The 13,266-nt window shown below is 35.5% G+C and overlaps 4 protein-coding genes across 4 annotated transcripts; 3 read left to right on the forward strand and 1 right to left on the reverse strand.

The window, feature by feature from the left end:
* Window positions 1-807: 807 nt before the first annotated feature.
* On the forward strand, window positions 808-3,558 carry LOC125826965 (uncharacterized). Its single transcript, XM_049506318.1, has 4 exons — window positions 808-1,124; window positions 1,196-1,368; window positions 1,455-1,518; window positions 3,173-3,558. The coding sequence occupies exons 1-4, from the start codon at window positions 920-922 to the stop codon at window positions 3,382-3,384; spliced, it is 654 nt and encodes a 217-aa protein (XP_049362275.1). The 5' UTR covers window positions 808-919; the 3' UTR covers window positions 3,385-3,558.
* A 623-nt stretch (window positions 3,559-4,181) lies between these two features.
* LOC125826557 (photosynthetic NDH subunit of subcomplex B 3, chloroplastic) lies at window positions 4,182-5,311 on the forward strand. Its single transcript, XM_049505908.1, has 6 exons — window positions 4,182-4,394; window positions 4,471-4,581; window positions 4,667-4,723; window positions 4,797-4,859; window positions 4,939-5,001; window positions 5,082-5,311. The coding sequence occupies exons 1-6, from the start codon at window positions 4,194-4,196 to the stop codon at window positions 5,202-5,204; spliced, it is 618 nt and encodes a 205-aa protein (XP_049361865.1). The 5' UTR covers window positions 4,182-4,193; the 3' UTR covers window positions 5,205-5,311.
* A 1,128-nt stretch (window positions 5,312-6,439) lies between these two features.
* Window positions 6,440-7,776, forward strand: LOC125826546 (soluble inorganic pyrophosphatase PPA1-like). Its single transcript, XM_049505897.1, has 8 exons — window positions 6,440-6,582; window positions 6,672-6,700; window positions 6,823-6,888; window positions 6,968-7,075; window positions 7,165-7,230; window positions 7,318-7,438; window positions 7,523-7,604; window positions 7,725-7,776. The coding sequence occupies exons 1-8, from the start codon at window positions 6,480-6,482 to the stop codon at window positions 7,765-7,767; spliced, it is 618 nt and encodes a 205-aa protein (XP_049361854.1). The 5' UTR covers window positions 6,440-6,479; the 3' UTR covers window positions 7,768-7,776.
* An 842-nt stretch (window positions 7,777-8,618) lies between these two features.
* On the reverse strand, window positions 8,619-11,366 carry LOC125826568 (mitochondrial import inner membrane translocase subunit Tim13). Its single transcript, XM_049505919.1, has 2 exons — window positions 11,227-11,366; window positions 8,619-8,970 (listed from the first exon to the last, which is right to left on the reverse strand). Exons 1-2 carry the CDS (start codon window positions 11,338-11,340, stop codon window positions 8,824-8,826), a joined length of 261 nt encoding a protein of 86 aa, XP_049361876.1. The 5' UTR covers window positions 11,341-11,366; the 3' UTR covers window positions 8,619-8,823.
* Window positions 11,367-13,266: the final 1,900 nt, after the last annotated feature.

Consider the following 13,266-nt stretch of genomic DNA (forward strand, 5'->3'; position numbering starts at 1 on the left):
AAAAATTTCTCTCGGATACATGTTTATCCCCTCTAGGATATATCCCCCCCGGATACATCTCTCTCATTAAGTAATATATCATTTGCAATGTATCGTACAACCCAGAAATGTATCCGAGAGTAATGAAAAATCTGAGATTTTTGTAATTGGAGAAACTTTTGAAATAGGATGTAATTAACCAAATATATGAGATTTCTGTAAAATGCCAAAAACAATTACCTAAATACACAACTTATTTTACCATATTCTCTAATAAATTCTACCATTTGAAAAAATCACAAAAATTCCTACTATCTCCTATTTTTGGATACATCACTTTACGCGATGTATCGGTTGGATACATCACTTCATATGATGTATCGATCGGATACATCACTTTACGTGATGTATCAATCAGATACATCACTTTACGTGATGTATCGAGACGTACGCGATATGTCAGGACATTGAGTGATGTATCGGGACGTTGAATGATGCATTTGAAATCGAGACGCAATGTATCGAAATGTTAAGTGATGTATCCGAAATTGGGACACGATCTATCGGGACACTTTGGGGTGTATCCGTATTCCATCAAATTTAAGGAATTTGTGTAATTTAAAAAGGAATAGAGATATGATGTTATTAGCTCATTTGCATGAAATTCCCATAAAATATTATGAAATGGGTACTAGTTAAGTGACAAGCCCCAAAAACATATGTTTGTGCACTTGGTTCTGAATTAAGCCCTTTCTTGGGCCTTGTATGTTGTTGTAGTGCAAAAGTATCATGGGCCCCTGTATAAGACCCAGCCCAGAGGCTCAAATAGGAATCTGGCTAGAGATAGGAGACGGTGCCCAGTGTTATCCACTTCTTTCTCGTTCCGATTTCTTCTTCTTCTTCTTCTTGTATCAGAAAAAAGAAAGAAAAGAAAAGAAAAATGGCGTCTTTATCGAGTTGTAATCATCCAGGGAAACTCTGTTCGTCGTTTTCACCTTCACTCCTTAAGTTGTCTTGGGTCCAACGGGTGTCGGTTCAGTTCATTCACACCCACAGCCACACTTATTCCCTTCCTTGTGCTCCAAGGGCTCTCACTGTCATTTCCATGGCCCCCCCTAAGCCTGGTGGTGGTAAAGCCAAGAAAGGTATTATTTTCACTTTGCTTGTTTAGTTTGGGGTTTCAATCTTTTTACTGATGGGTTGCATTTTGTTACAGTCACTGGTATTATAAAGTTAGCTCTCGAGGCAGGGAAGGCAACTCCTGCTCCACCCGTGGGTCCGGCCTTGGGTTCCAAAGGTGTTAACATCATGGCATTCTGTAAGGATTACAATGCCAGAACTGCTGACAAAGCTGGTTATGTTATTCCTGTCGAAATCACGGTCTATGATGTCAGTTCTTCATTTTTATTGTCAATTAATTAAAACATGATTAAAGTCTTACTAGTATCTCATTGTGCCTCTTCCTTCTCTTCCAGGATAGAAGCTTCACTTTTATCTTGAAGACCCCACCTGCTTCTGTTTTGCTGCTCAAGGCTGCAGGTATTTAGAATTTTCACCTGTAACTGCTAAAAATGTGAAGGTTTAGTTTAGAGGCAAGTCAGGAAAACTAAATGATTCATTTAGAGTTAGTGGAAGAGATACCATTTAGCTTGAACATCAACGACACAAGAATGTATTTGATTTACTGATTGATGTACGATGCTCAAGGTCACAGAGTTTGGAGTTGGCTACCTTGGTGCTGAATCAATGTGCAATATCAAGCTAGTTTTGGATGAGGACATCATATCCTGGCCTATTACTACCACACCCTTGCTTGTTGTTCCAACATCAGTTACCATAGCTGTATGATACATATGACCCATGGGTCTCTTACAAGGGCAACTAGCCGACCTGTCTGCCAGAATTCCATAAATTTTTGCTTGCAGTTTGAGATCAAGAAATTCATAACATCCTCTTTAGCTCTATAGACTTATAGAGTACTTATAAAAGAAAGGTCTTTAGTCTATAGATGAAGGGTTAAGCACCTCCCTATGCACTTCCTAAACAATAGACACCCTTGAAGACAACCACTTGATATACTACCCCATGATCTTGGCTTGAATCAGGAACTAGAACTAGTTTATGGCTGATATTAGTTAAGCGCCTCACTGTGCACTTTCTAAACAAAAGACGCCTGTGAAGACTACAACTCGATGCACTATCCAACGATCTTGGCTTGAATTGGGTATTAGAACAGGATACTTTAGAGTCTTGTTTATGAAGATTTTCCCTCCTTCCATGATATTTTTCGTAGTAGGACGTAGACATGTAAAATTACTGAAAAACTAGACTGAAAACTCCCTTTTTTTTATTTTCCATGTTGCTCTGCTTGATGGTTGGGCAAAAAGGGAGAAAGAAAAAAAAGAAATATTGAAATCTGAATTAGAAAAACAGTTGACTCTCTTTCTCTCTGGGTGGAGAATGACAGAGACCCGTCATAAATATATATGCTCTGACTGCGGTTTTCTACTCATAGACTATAGTTCTATGCTCATCCAAATTAAGCAGTAGATTTAAACATTTCGTGTTTGGATTGGCAAAATCATTACTGAAGTAACCCATCCCATTGGGAATCATAAGAATGCATCACACTATTTGGGCATGCTGTCCTTGCTTCACCAAACTATAGAACTAATGAAATGAACTCCTTCGTTATTGTATAAGCACTGTTTTTTGGGTTACAGTTGATTATAACAACATGAAAGGTAATTTTTAAAGTAGATAACAGTGAGTGAAATAAATTTGCTCAAAAAGTAGAATCATTAGCTTGTTCTACTAGATGTTTATGCATACTGCTGTTATCCCCCTTCTTTGGTATATGGGGTCAATGGGGTCAAACCCCCTGTTTTATTCAGGGAAAAATGCCAGCACTGACTTAGTGCTTGATCATCTTGATGAATAAGATCTTTGCTTATCCCATAATAAAAAGTGTAATTTCACAATTTGGAAATCAGGTGTTCGATCAAAATAGTACACCTTGTAGATGTGAATGTGAACTTGTGCTGGAGTTTAGCTTTTTATGGTGCAGTTACTCTATCTTTGCTATATAGCCTGGATGTTATATGTTGTGGTGCATACAAAAGTTTGGATAGTTTTGGTTAGTTTCCAAAGATGTAAATATGTATGTATGATTAATTAATTTATCTCTTTGTAGGAGTGGAAAAGGGCTCGAAGGACCCACAGAGGGAGAAAGTAGGAAAAATAACTATTGATCAATTGAAGGTAATTGCTCAAGAGAAGCTGCCGGATCTTAATTGTTCTACGATTGAATCTGCAATGAGGATTATAGCTGGCACTGCAGCAAATATGGGAATTGACATTGACCCTCCGATTCTTGAACCTAAAAAGAAAGAGCTTGTGTACTAGTTGTGCCTTCTCTATTTTTCCATGTAATGTATCCCTGTATTAGAAGCAAAAAAATTTGGAAGAGAAGTAGATTGACTGCAGAAAGAGGATCTGCCCGTGTACCTTCGAATCTTTGTGTCTCTGTCTTTGGACTCTTCATTCCTTAATTATTTTGAATATATGATGAATGCCTAAGACACACTCTCAAGTGCAAGATGCCAATACAACTTTTCGTCCAAGTGCCATAAATTGAAGAAGAAACATTAGTCTGCTTGAATTGTTTTCAACTACACCATTTATCAAGAGAAGATGGCACAACCATTTACTACTAACAAAGCCTATACATTTCTTCAAAAGAAAGGACTGATTGATGCACACTTTAGTTTTTTCTTTATTTTCATTCCTAACTTCAAATGTGTGTTGTTAAAAGTTTCACGTATGCATTGAAAATAGACTAATATAACCTTTGATTGTTTAAGTTTCAGTAGAGAGAATGAAATATACAAAGCAGAGTCATTGTTACCCAACCTATGTTTTAGAGTCATTCTTTCTACATTAAGAAGAGGAAGAAAAAAGTAAACTCTACTTAAAAACGTTTGTATGTATAGGTTGGGTCATAGGTTTGGGGGCAGAGAGATCCTAAAAGCCAACATGTCTGACTGGAAACGTTTGTATAGTGAGTGGGCCTTGGATGTTTGGGTCCATATATAGTTGGTTGGGATCCATCAGGAATGGATAATAAGTAAGATAAGGAGAGCCACCCACAACATTTATATTGTGAAGGTAGCTCCCTGGCAGTGGCAGTAGCAGTAGCAGTAGGAGAAATTAAAATGAGAGCAATTGAAATATACTGGTATGGGGGCTTAGCCGCTTCCACTCTATCACAATCATCGTCGTGTATTTCCAAGGTTCATCAGAGGTGCCTGCGTTTCAACCGAACAAAAATCAAAGCAGTTGCAAGTAGTGAGAGATCGAAAGAAGCAGTAGCACATGAGGAGGAAGAAGCTTGTGTGAAGTTTGCCTTTGTCAGCGTGAGTAGTCTAATTCATCATGAGTTAATATATGAGTAGTCCCATTACCATTAATAAGTACTCGTAATTCGTTCAGTCAGTATTCCTACCAGATGGAACACCAGATGTGCAGCTAAGGAAAGCATGTGGTGGCCAAAAACTTAGAGACATAATGCTCGACGCTAATGTCGAGTTGTATGGACCTTATGTATGTACTAGAGTATTTCTTATCATCTCATCCAGTTACTTATGTATATATATATAAATATAATTATTACTCCTATATATTTAAGGCAAGACCTTTGCTCAATTGTGGGGGAGGAGGAACTTGTGCCACATGTTTGGTTGAGGTGAGTGTGAACATTTGGTTTACTGCCCTAAATTAAACTTGATTAGCATATCTCACATCGACATCAATTATAGGTAGTTGAAGGAAAGGAGCTACTCAACCCTCGCACAGACAAGGAGAATGAAAATTTAAAACGGGTATATATATATATATACGAGCAAGTCATGAATATATATATATAGTACTGCTGTTAATTTGTATATATATAATTTTCAGCATCCAAAGAATTGGAGGCTTGCTTGTCAGGCAATAGTTGGTAAACCTGATTCAAGAGGCATGGTACGTATGGATCGAATTTTATATAACGTCTTAATTAATCTCCAACTGTTCGTCTATTGACCAGTAATCAGTTTGTACAGATGACCATTCAGCAACTTCCGGAATGGAAAGCACACGAGTGGAATTATAGAGGATTACCGCCTAATGAAGAAGAAGAAGAAGAAGAAGCAGCAGCAGCATCAATTTCTTCATCTTCAGCCTGAGTTTTTACATTTACACAACACTTAATTATATGTCATGTCACAATAACCTGCTCTTTTCTTTTTGAGTCCAATTATTTTTATATATATTTATATATGAGCTTCGTATATTCTTCTATTTGCTAAAAGTAAAACAAAATACTTGGAATGGGAAGAATAATTGAATATGCCTGCCATCTAAAGAACTGCCTCAAATTGTGTTGGAATTTCAATAATAGGGCGTCATGCTAAAGATAAAAAATTGATCAATTGACCTATGCTTATATAAAAAAAGTTTTTAAAATTAAGTATAATGGTGGAAAAACTCAAATTAGATAGAATATGCAGTGAAAGTCTAACAAATCGAACATTGAATCACACGGAAACAAAATATTATTCAACAAATGTGTTTGTTTGGGAGGATCCAAGAGATGAACCTCTCTATTGAACAATAGAAATCTGAACCATTGCACGCTCTCTCCACTTATAAAAAGTCGCAATAATTTTGAGTTACAACTTCCTGTAAATTTATCTCATTTAAAGGATCAGTTTAATTACATGCGATATAATCGTTCAATCAATTTTAGCATCAGTCAAAAATATTTGAACTTTTGCCTTTGCAAGCCATATTAAATATCAAACGAAGACGGATGATGTTTGACCTTCACAAGGCCTTCAGAGGGGACTGTCCAACCTGTTGTCCAAATCGAGTAAACTTGAATTTTTTAGGAAATATTACACAACAAGGCAAACATGTGATGTATTTATGATTAACCACTATAGTTCAAAATAATTACAGTTCGCAGCTATAAGTAGGGTTTTATAGCAACTATAGTCATTTTTGCAAACAAGTAGACATATACTTGTTTTATCTACTTAAAAACGTTTGTATGTATAGGTTGGGTAATAGGTTTGGGGGCAGAGAGATCCAAAAAGTCAACATGTCTGGCTGGAAATGAGAAGAAGAGGAAGTCAACATGTGTACGCGTTATAGATCTGGACAATTAATTAAAATGTAAGATGTGGAGTTTGGTTTATTTATTATTCATTTTAGTTTGTAGGTTAGGTGAATTAGAAAATTCAGGAAAAGGAGGGAGGGAGGGCCTTCAATATTGAGGAAAAGGAATCGGACAACAATGTTATTAGTTTCCTTGTCGCGTGGAAAGCTGTCTTGTTTCACCTAATACCTAGGGCTCTGTGCTATTATATACATCCACCATTTCTCCTCCGTCATCATCATATATATATGGTTTGTTCATATTCATCTATCTACAAGTTGTTGTCAGTTTGCACGTAAAAATGAGTGATGAACAAAGACACGCCCCTCGTTTGAATGAGAGGATCCTCTCATCATTGTCAAGGAGGTCTGTCGCCGCTCACCCTTGGCACGATCTCGAGATAGGTAGGTACCTTCTCTTTTCATTCATAACACTATTGCCGCAATTGTACATACATATTCTCATCATTCCTTAATTCCCTGTTGCTGTGTAGGACCTGAAGCTCCAAATGTTTTCAATGTTGTAAGTACAATTGTTTTTTGATTAATTACTCAACATCATTTAGTTGATTATGATGGGAGGATTCCTTGGGAACAACAAGTCCTATCAGATTAAACTCAGGCTGCATTGCATTATCCTTACAGGTCATTGAGATATCGAAAGGCAGTAAAGTCAAATACGAGCTTGATAAGAAAACTGGTCTCATTAAGGCATGACCTCAAACTCCTAATTAAGTAATGTGAATCTCTTGTGTGTTCCGATATCTACTCAATCTCCATCTATTTTCAGGTTGATCGCGTCCTCTACTCATCAATGGTGTACCCCCAGAACTATGGCTTCATTCCTCGGACTTTATGTGAAGATAATGACCCCATGGATGTACTAGTGCTCATGCAGGTAATGGGATGCATGATTGCCTTCCCATACAATACAATTAATAGCATTTTATCCGGTTCAATTGAATTGAGAAATTGTTTCATCAACAGGAGCCTGTCCTCCCAGGCTGTTTCCTTCGAGCTAGGGCCATAGGTTTAATGCCTATGATTGATCAGGTTAATTCCCCTATATCGCTGCCTGCAGGTTAAACTTTATTGTTTCCTATCTGATAAAAGGACTAAATTTCTAATTCATCAATCCAGGGAGAGAAGGATGATAAGATAATAGCAGTGTGTGCTGACGATCCAGAATATCGCCACTACACTGATATTAACCAGCTTGCTCCTCACCGTCTGGCAGAAATCCGCCGCTTTTTTGAAGACTGTATCCTCCCTCATCATAATTTAATTGATTTGCTTCATTTCTAGCAAATTCCCTGTAAGTAAAATTTTCTTAATTTGTCACTAGACAAGAAGCTTGAGAACAAGGAGGTTGCTGTTAATGAGTTTCTGCCTCCAAGCACTGCTGTCCAAGCCATCCAATACTCAATGTACTTTTTGTGCTGGATTAATTGTGAATGCATACATACACTCGTTGATAATATAGTAATTTGAGCTAATTAATGTTGTCTTTGAAATATTTTAACATTTGCATTTTTACTTCCGTGCAGGGACCTTTATGCCGAATACATATTACAGACACTGAGAAAGTAATCTACCATTGCAAGTCGTTTAAATGACTTAGCCACCCTGGCAACTTTTATATTATGATGCAGCCAGATTGTTGTGTTTTTCTTTCATAAGAATTTTCCTTGTATTTGTTTTGTCACGCAGAGGGGGTGTGAAATTCTATAGCGAAATTAACACAATACATTATCATTCAGTTCAGTACTTGAATCAAACTGCTTCTTGTAGTCTATTGTGTTGAAACTTCAAGTACCAATTGTTGAGATTAGTCTATTAGCATGTTGAATCCTATGGGGTTGTGGTTGATCCTCACCAAAGATGAATCAAGATATATATTCTATTGGTTCAACCTATAAAATTCTTAACAGTTGTATTTTCAAAATTACAAGTTTTGGTTTCCCACTCGGTATCCCGTAACCTCATTGGAACTCAACTAAATCTGAATTCGCGCCGGGAAGTCCCACATTGGGGGATAAAGCACTCCCTAGCAAAGGTGACTCCGTACCCTAGGGGGCTCGAACCCGAGACCTCTTGGTTAAGGATGAAGGAGTATTTATTACTCCACCACAACCCTTGTTGGTCTTTCCAAGTATTATACTAGTACACAATATGGTTAATCCTAATTATTTCCAAACATAAACTACTAAGAACACAATATGTAGATAAAACACTCCCAATAGGTGCGCTCAAGTATAATTAGGGCCCAGATAACACTTTGCTCCAGATGCAGGAAATTATACAGCATGTACCGAGGCCTAAGTTTTTCTTTTATGACATCTGCATGCACTCATGGTTTCCTCAAACCTACTAATGAACTTATATGCATGAAAGCATGTCAACTCCGTATACCATAGGCAAAGTGCAATATTGCCCTTGTTAACCTTAATGGTAGTACGCTATAGATAAACAATTTTGCTGTCCATCCACAACAGACAAAAGTATTAATGAAGAACATCGTTTACAAAATACTTGTAGAAAACCTTCTTTAAAACATTGGAAAATAACAAAGGGTATCAAAAGTTAATAATAATTAAAGAGATGCATTCCAAGCAAGCAAACTTTGAGATCTATGCAACTACAGTTTCAGCGTTGACTGAAGAGAGCTTTGCTTATTATACCAGTGGCCTCAATATAACGATCAACACACCTTGAGATGCAACTACCTTCACTTCCACTTAGACTGCTCCCTGGTTTGGTGATACACTTGTCAAAGCATTTGTCCCTCACTGTCTGAGATAATTGAAGAAGGGTTAGTATTTTATCTTCTGCAACGATTTGCAGCCACCCAAAACATGCTGAACTTGCATACATCACAAGTTGCAGCATCTTATTTATACAATGACAGTAACTCAATCTACTTCTCCAGAAGATGTTTCAAGCAGTCCATAACAAATTATGTATGATGCATTCAAATAATCAAGGCACCATTGTTAAGTGATTCCAATCTGAAGTAAACCCATGATTGAAAAATGCAGATCTATCAGTGAAGCAGAAAAGTATCCACATCAAGAACACAAGCAAACCTTTAAATAAAGGTTGCAGGCAAAGTTCCAAGCACTAACTTGAAACAAACTATAATGTCAGTTATTGAAGTGCCATCTACAGTTTAACAGTCTCACCAAATAAATGACAGTTAACAAACCAAATGACTTGATTGTGAAATCGGAATATCAAAGAAACTAGGATGGTAACAAGTCATATGAGATTACAGAGTACAACACGGTAAGAGTATGGTAAATGAATTGACTGGCCAGCTTCAGATTCTCATTAGGAAAAATACTAATCTCTCACGGTGTCACTAATTGCTTGAGAAGCTATTCCTCCCCTGCTGAAATAATGAAAGGAACCTCGAAAGGCTACACATGGCTTAAGTTTCTTGTATTATAAGATTGAACGCCATAACTCTTATTTGTATTTTACTTTTTATTGGTGTTGTTGAGAAATCTGCTCAGATGAGATATTTTAAAAGATGTCATGGATGACCAAAATTTGAAACTACCAAATGCCAGTTCCATCAATCAATATTGTCATAATTATATATTAGCTCAAGTACCTAAAGACAAGACAATGCTAATTCATACTTCCTCGGTCCCAAAATATCTATACTACCCGACTTGTGCAATTATTAAGAAAAGAAAATTGAATTGTTACCCACGACACATTATATTTTCCTCATCCAAAAGAGAAGTGGATCTGGGAAGTCAAACCACTGTAGATTTCCCACTCTCCTATCAATTAAATCTACTGTCAGGTGCATACAGTTGGTTAAAAAAGATAGGATTTATTAATGGAACAATTGATTAATTGAACAACTGTGCTTTTCATCAAACCTGAATAAGGGTAGAACTGAATTCTAAGATGGGTAAGCCATTGCATTTTGTATAATCCTACTATTCCTCAATCCCAACAAGTTGGTCTAAAGAATCTACAATTTCTGCAAATCAATACTGACTTAACCAAGCAAACTAAAAAGAAAAAAAGACATGTCAAGTGTCTACTAACTTAGTGATCAATTAAGTGGGGAGGCCGGGAGGGGGAGAACCATGAGATCTTAGGTTCAAATCCTAGAAGAGACAAATTAAGCTAGGTAATTTCTCATCATCTGACTTAACCTTGGTAGACAAAGTCACCAGTTCATGTGTTGGTGAGAGGTACATGGTACTTGTAAAAGAGTGAGAAATTTAGTGAACTTTTTGGTCTAGAGAACCTCAATTTTACCTTGAAATGAACAAAATGAGCCAAATGAAAACAACAATTTCATTTAGCCGACTCCAAACTAGTTCGACTAGGTATAAACTGATGAGAGGGAGTTGCTCGAATGGTAAGCGTCCCTCACTTCCATCCCAAAGGTTGCGAGTTCGAGTCACCAAGGGAGCAAAAAGGGGTGGGAGCTCCTAGGGAGGGCAAAAAAAAAAAAAGAAAGACTAGGTATAAACTATAAAGTAGTAGCAATCCATATTTACAGTTAATTATTAAAGGGAGAAAAGTGCAAATGGACCAAAGGGAAGAATAAGTTAAATATTTTTGGAATACTAGAACTGACAGATTGTAATGCAGGTTTCGGTCATCCTAAGATATTGGATCATCTTGCTCATTCACAAAATTACACAACATTCCTAAATGATAATATGCTCATGAAGGAAACTGGAAATTGTTATTTGAAAAAAAAAAATGGAAATATGTATACTTATTCAAAAATATTTTGACATAAGCAGACAATTGGTACATGGAAAGCATACAATCAAACTCTGCATTGACTCTGGTCTTTCCTAGCATACAATTCAGATGGTTTACGAAGCACTGTCCTGAATACTGCAGAAAAAATTTAAAGGTGTTGGATGCATCCTAAAACCAAATGCATAGGAATAACTAAAGCTTATAGCAAGGAAAGACTTAAATACTCACAGTTTCAAAAAATAGCGATGAATGTAAAAAACAAATATGCATGACAGAGAAAAGGAGATGAAAATAGATATCAGATCAAACCTCGAGAAATTGCTCAGCGTATGCCTGTTCAAGCTGAGTTTTGACCTGGTCCATTATGTCATTCGTCGAGAATTGGGACGATGCTCCACTTGGCGGCGACGAAAAAGAATCCATATCCCCTTCCACGCTATTCTCTCCTGATGATTCTAAACCCTAGATTAGCATGTCTGCGGAAGCTAAAACCCTTCTCGCCGCCCACCTCAAATTACACCTTTACCCTCGTAGCTTTTTATTTTTTTCGAGAATTACTAGTAAAGTTTGTTTTTGTATGATTTAAAATCATTTATAGTACTTAAATAATAATTTTAAATACAAATTTGAACAAAATTCTAATTATGAGGTAATATAATAAGGGTAAATTACGTGAATTAGCAAATATTACTAGTGTATTATTTAATATAACAATAAGCTCATATAATTATAAACCATGGTTATTGTTTAATGAAATTTGCTATGAAGAATCTCATGTATTTATATAAACTTTATTTGTATATATTTATACTTTTGTATACGAATTAATAATTTTGTTATTATACTGTACATATTTATACATATTTATGTATATACAAACTTCCGTTTCTAGTGGTTGGTTCTATATATATTTTTTATTTTGATTGTACATTTTTTTCTCGATATATTATCACCCACAATACTTTATACAAATCAATCGTTAAAGTTCCTTTTAATCGTAGATAATTAGTTTCACTAATGTAATTATATGGTTGGACGGGATGTTAGAATGATTAGAGTGAATATTGCGTTTAACAATTAACGGGTTAGTAGGGTTAGTATCAATGTACTTTTGGTCGAGTTGAATACATCTATATGGCATAATTAAACTCTTCCAGCAAAATGATATGCAAACAATTTTATGTTAGTAACGTGAAGGTCTATGTTAAATTATTTTAATTGTTTGCGGCAGTACTGTTACTTTTCTTAGTTTTGCATATGTTCTTTTCTTTGTAAAATTTGGTTGTTCAGACTATTGATGGCTAATTAGTTGTAGGCCTTGATCAAAGAGCATTGTTTCACTGATGACAAATATGTAGAAAAATAATTATATTTTTATGAATGGTGGGGGTTGCAACCCTCAATATTTTTTAATTATTAAATCTATATACTAGAGGTTGTGGTCGCTGAAATTCAGAAGTAGTTTCCTAAAAATTAATTTGTGGTGGTTTAAACGATTGAAAATTAACCCCCGCTAATTGATTACAGGGGTCAGACAAAAACTTAAATTAATTGTGGCAGATTTTACGGTGAGAGTTGTTGAAACCTCTGGAACAAGCACATTGCGAGGGTTCTTAACCTCATAGTATGTAAAATTAACCCTCACTATTTAGACTTTTTTTTAATGACATTATATATAAAAAGTGTGAGCGAGAGAGTAGAGAGGCGAGTAAAATTTGAAAGCGAGAGAAAAGATATTAGAGAGTGAAATACTGTTTACAAAAAAAAAAAAAATATATATATATATATATATATATATAAAATTTTAAAGTAACTATAATATTTTTTATAAAATAATAAATAATAAATATATTAATGGACGTATGAACAATTGGTATTGCATCCTTGTGGTAGCTTTTTACTTGAATTCTTGTTGACTCAACTGTTTAAATGCCTTGCAAGCATAAACAAACACTTCTTTTTATAATGTATACATTTTAAATTAATATATATTAACTTGTCCTTCAAAAGTAATTATCACCTAAAACACAAAGGAGAATATTAGATAACTAGTCAAAATTCCTAACATAATTATTAAAAACATCTACACTTTAAAATATAATTATTAAAAATGTCAATATGTCAATATTTTAGCAAATAAAGTATATCTTAGGTTAGTTCCTAATTTATCCCACATTAAGCCCATGTTTCAACCATCACGTTCTCTCTCATATTTTTTCAAAAAAATATTTTTCTCTCTCATCTAATTCGCTCTTTCAATTTTTCTTCTACTTTTCATCTCCTGCTTCTCTCTCTTCTCTTTAGAAATTGATAAAAAAATATTCGAAAAGATGTTCACAACAATCCCAT

This window comes from Solanum verrucosum, unplaced genomic scaffold (genome assembly GCF_900185275.1).
Source record: "Solanum verrucosum unplaced genomic scaffold, falcon-dt-bn FXZP01000060.1, whole genome shotgun sequence".
Classification (NCBI taxonomy): domain Eukaryota; kingdom Viridiplantae; phylum Streptophyta; class Magnoliopsida; order Solanales; family Solanaceae; genus Solanum; species Solanum verrucosum.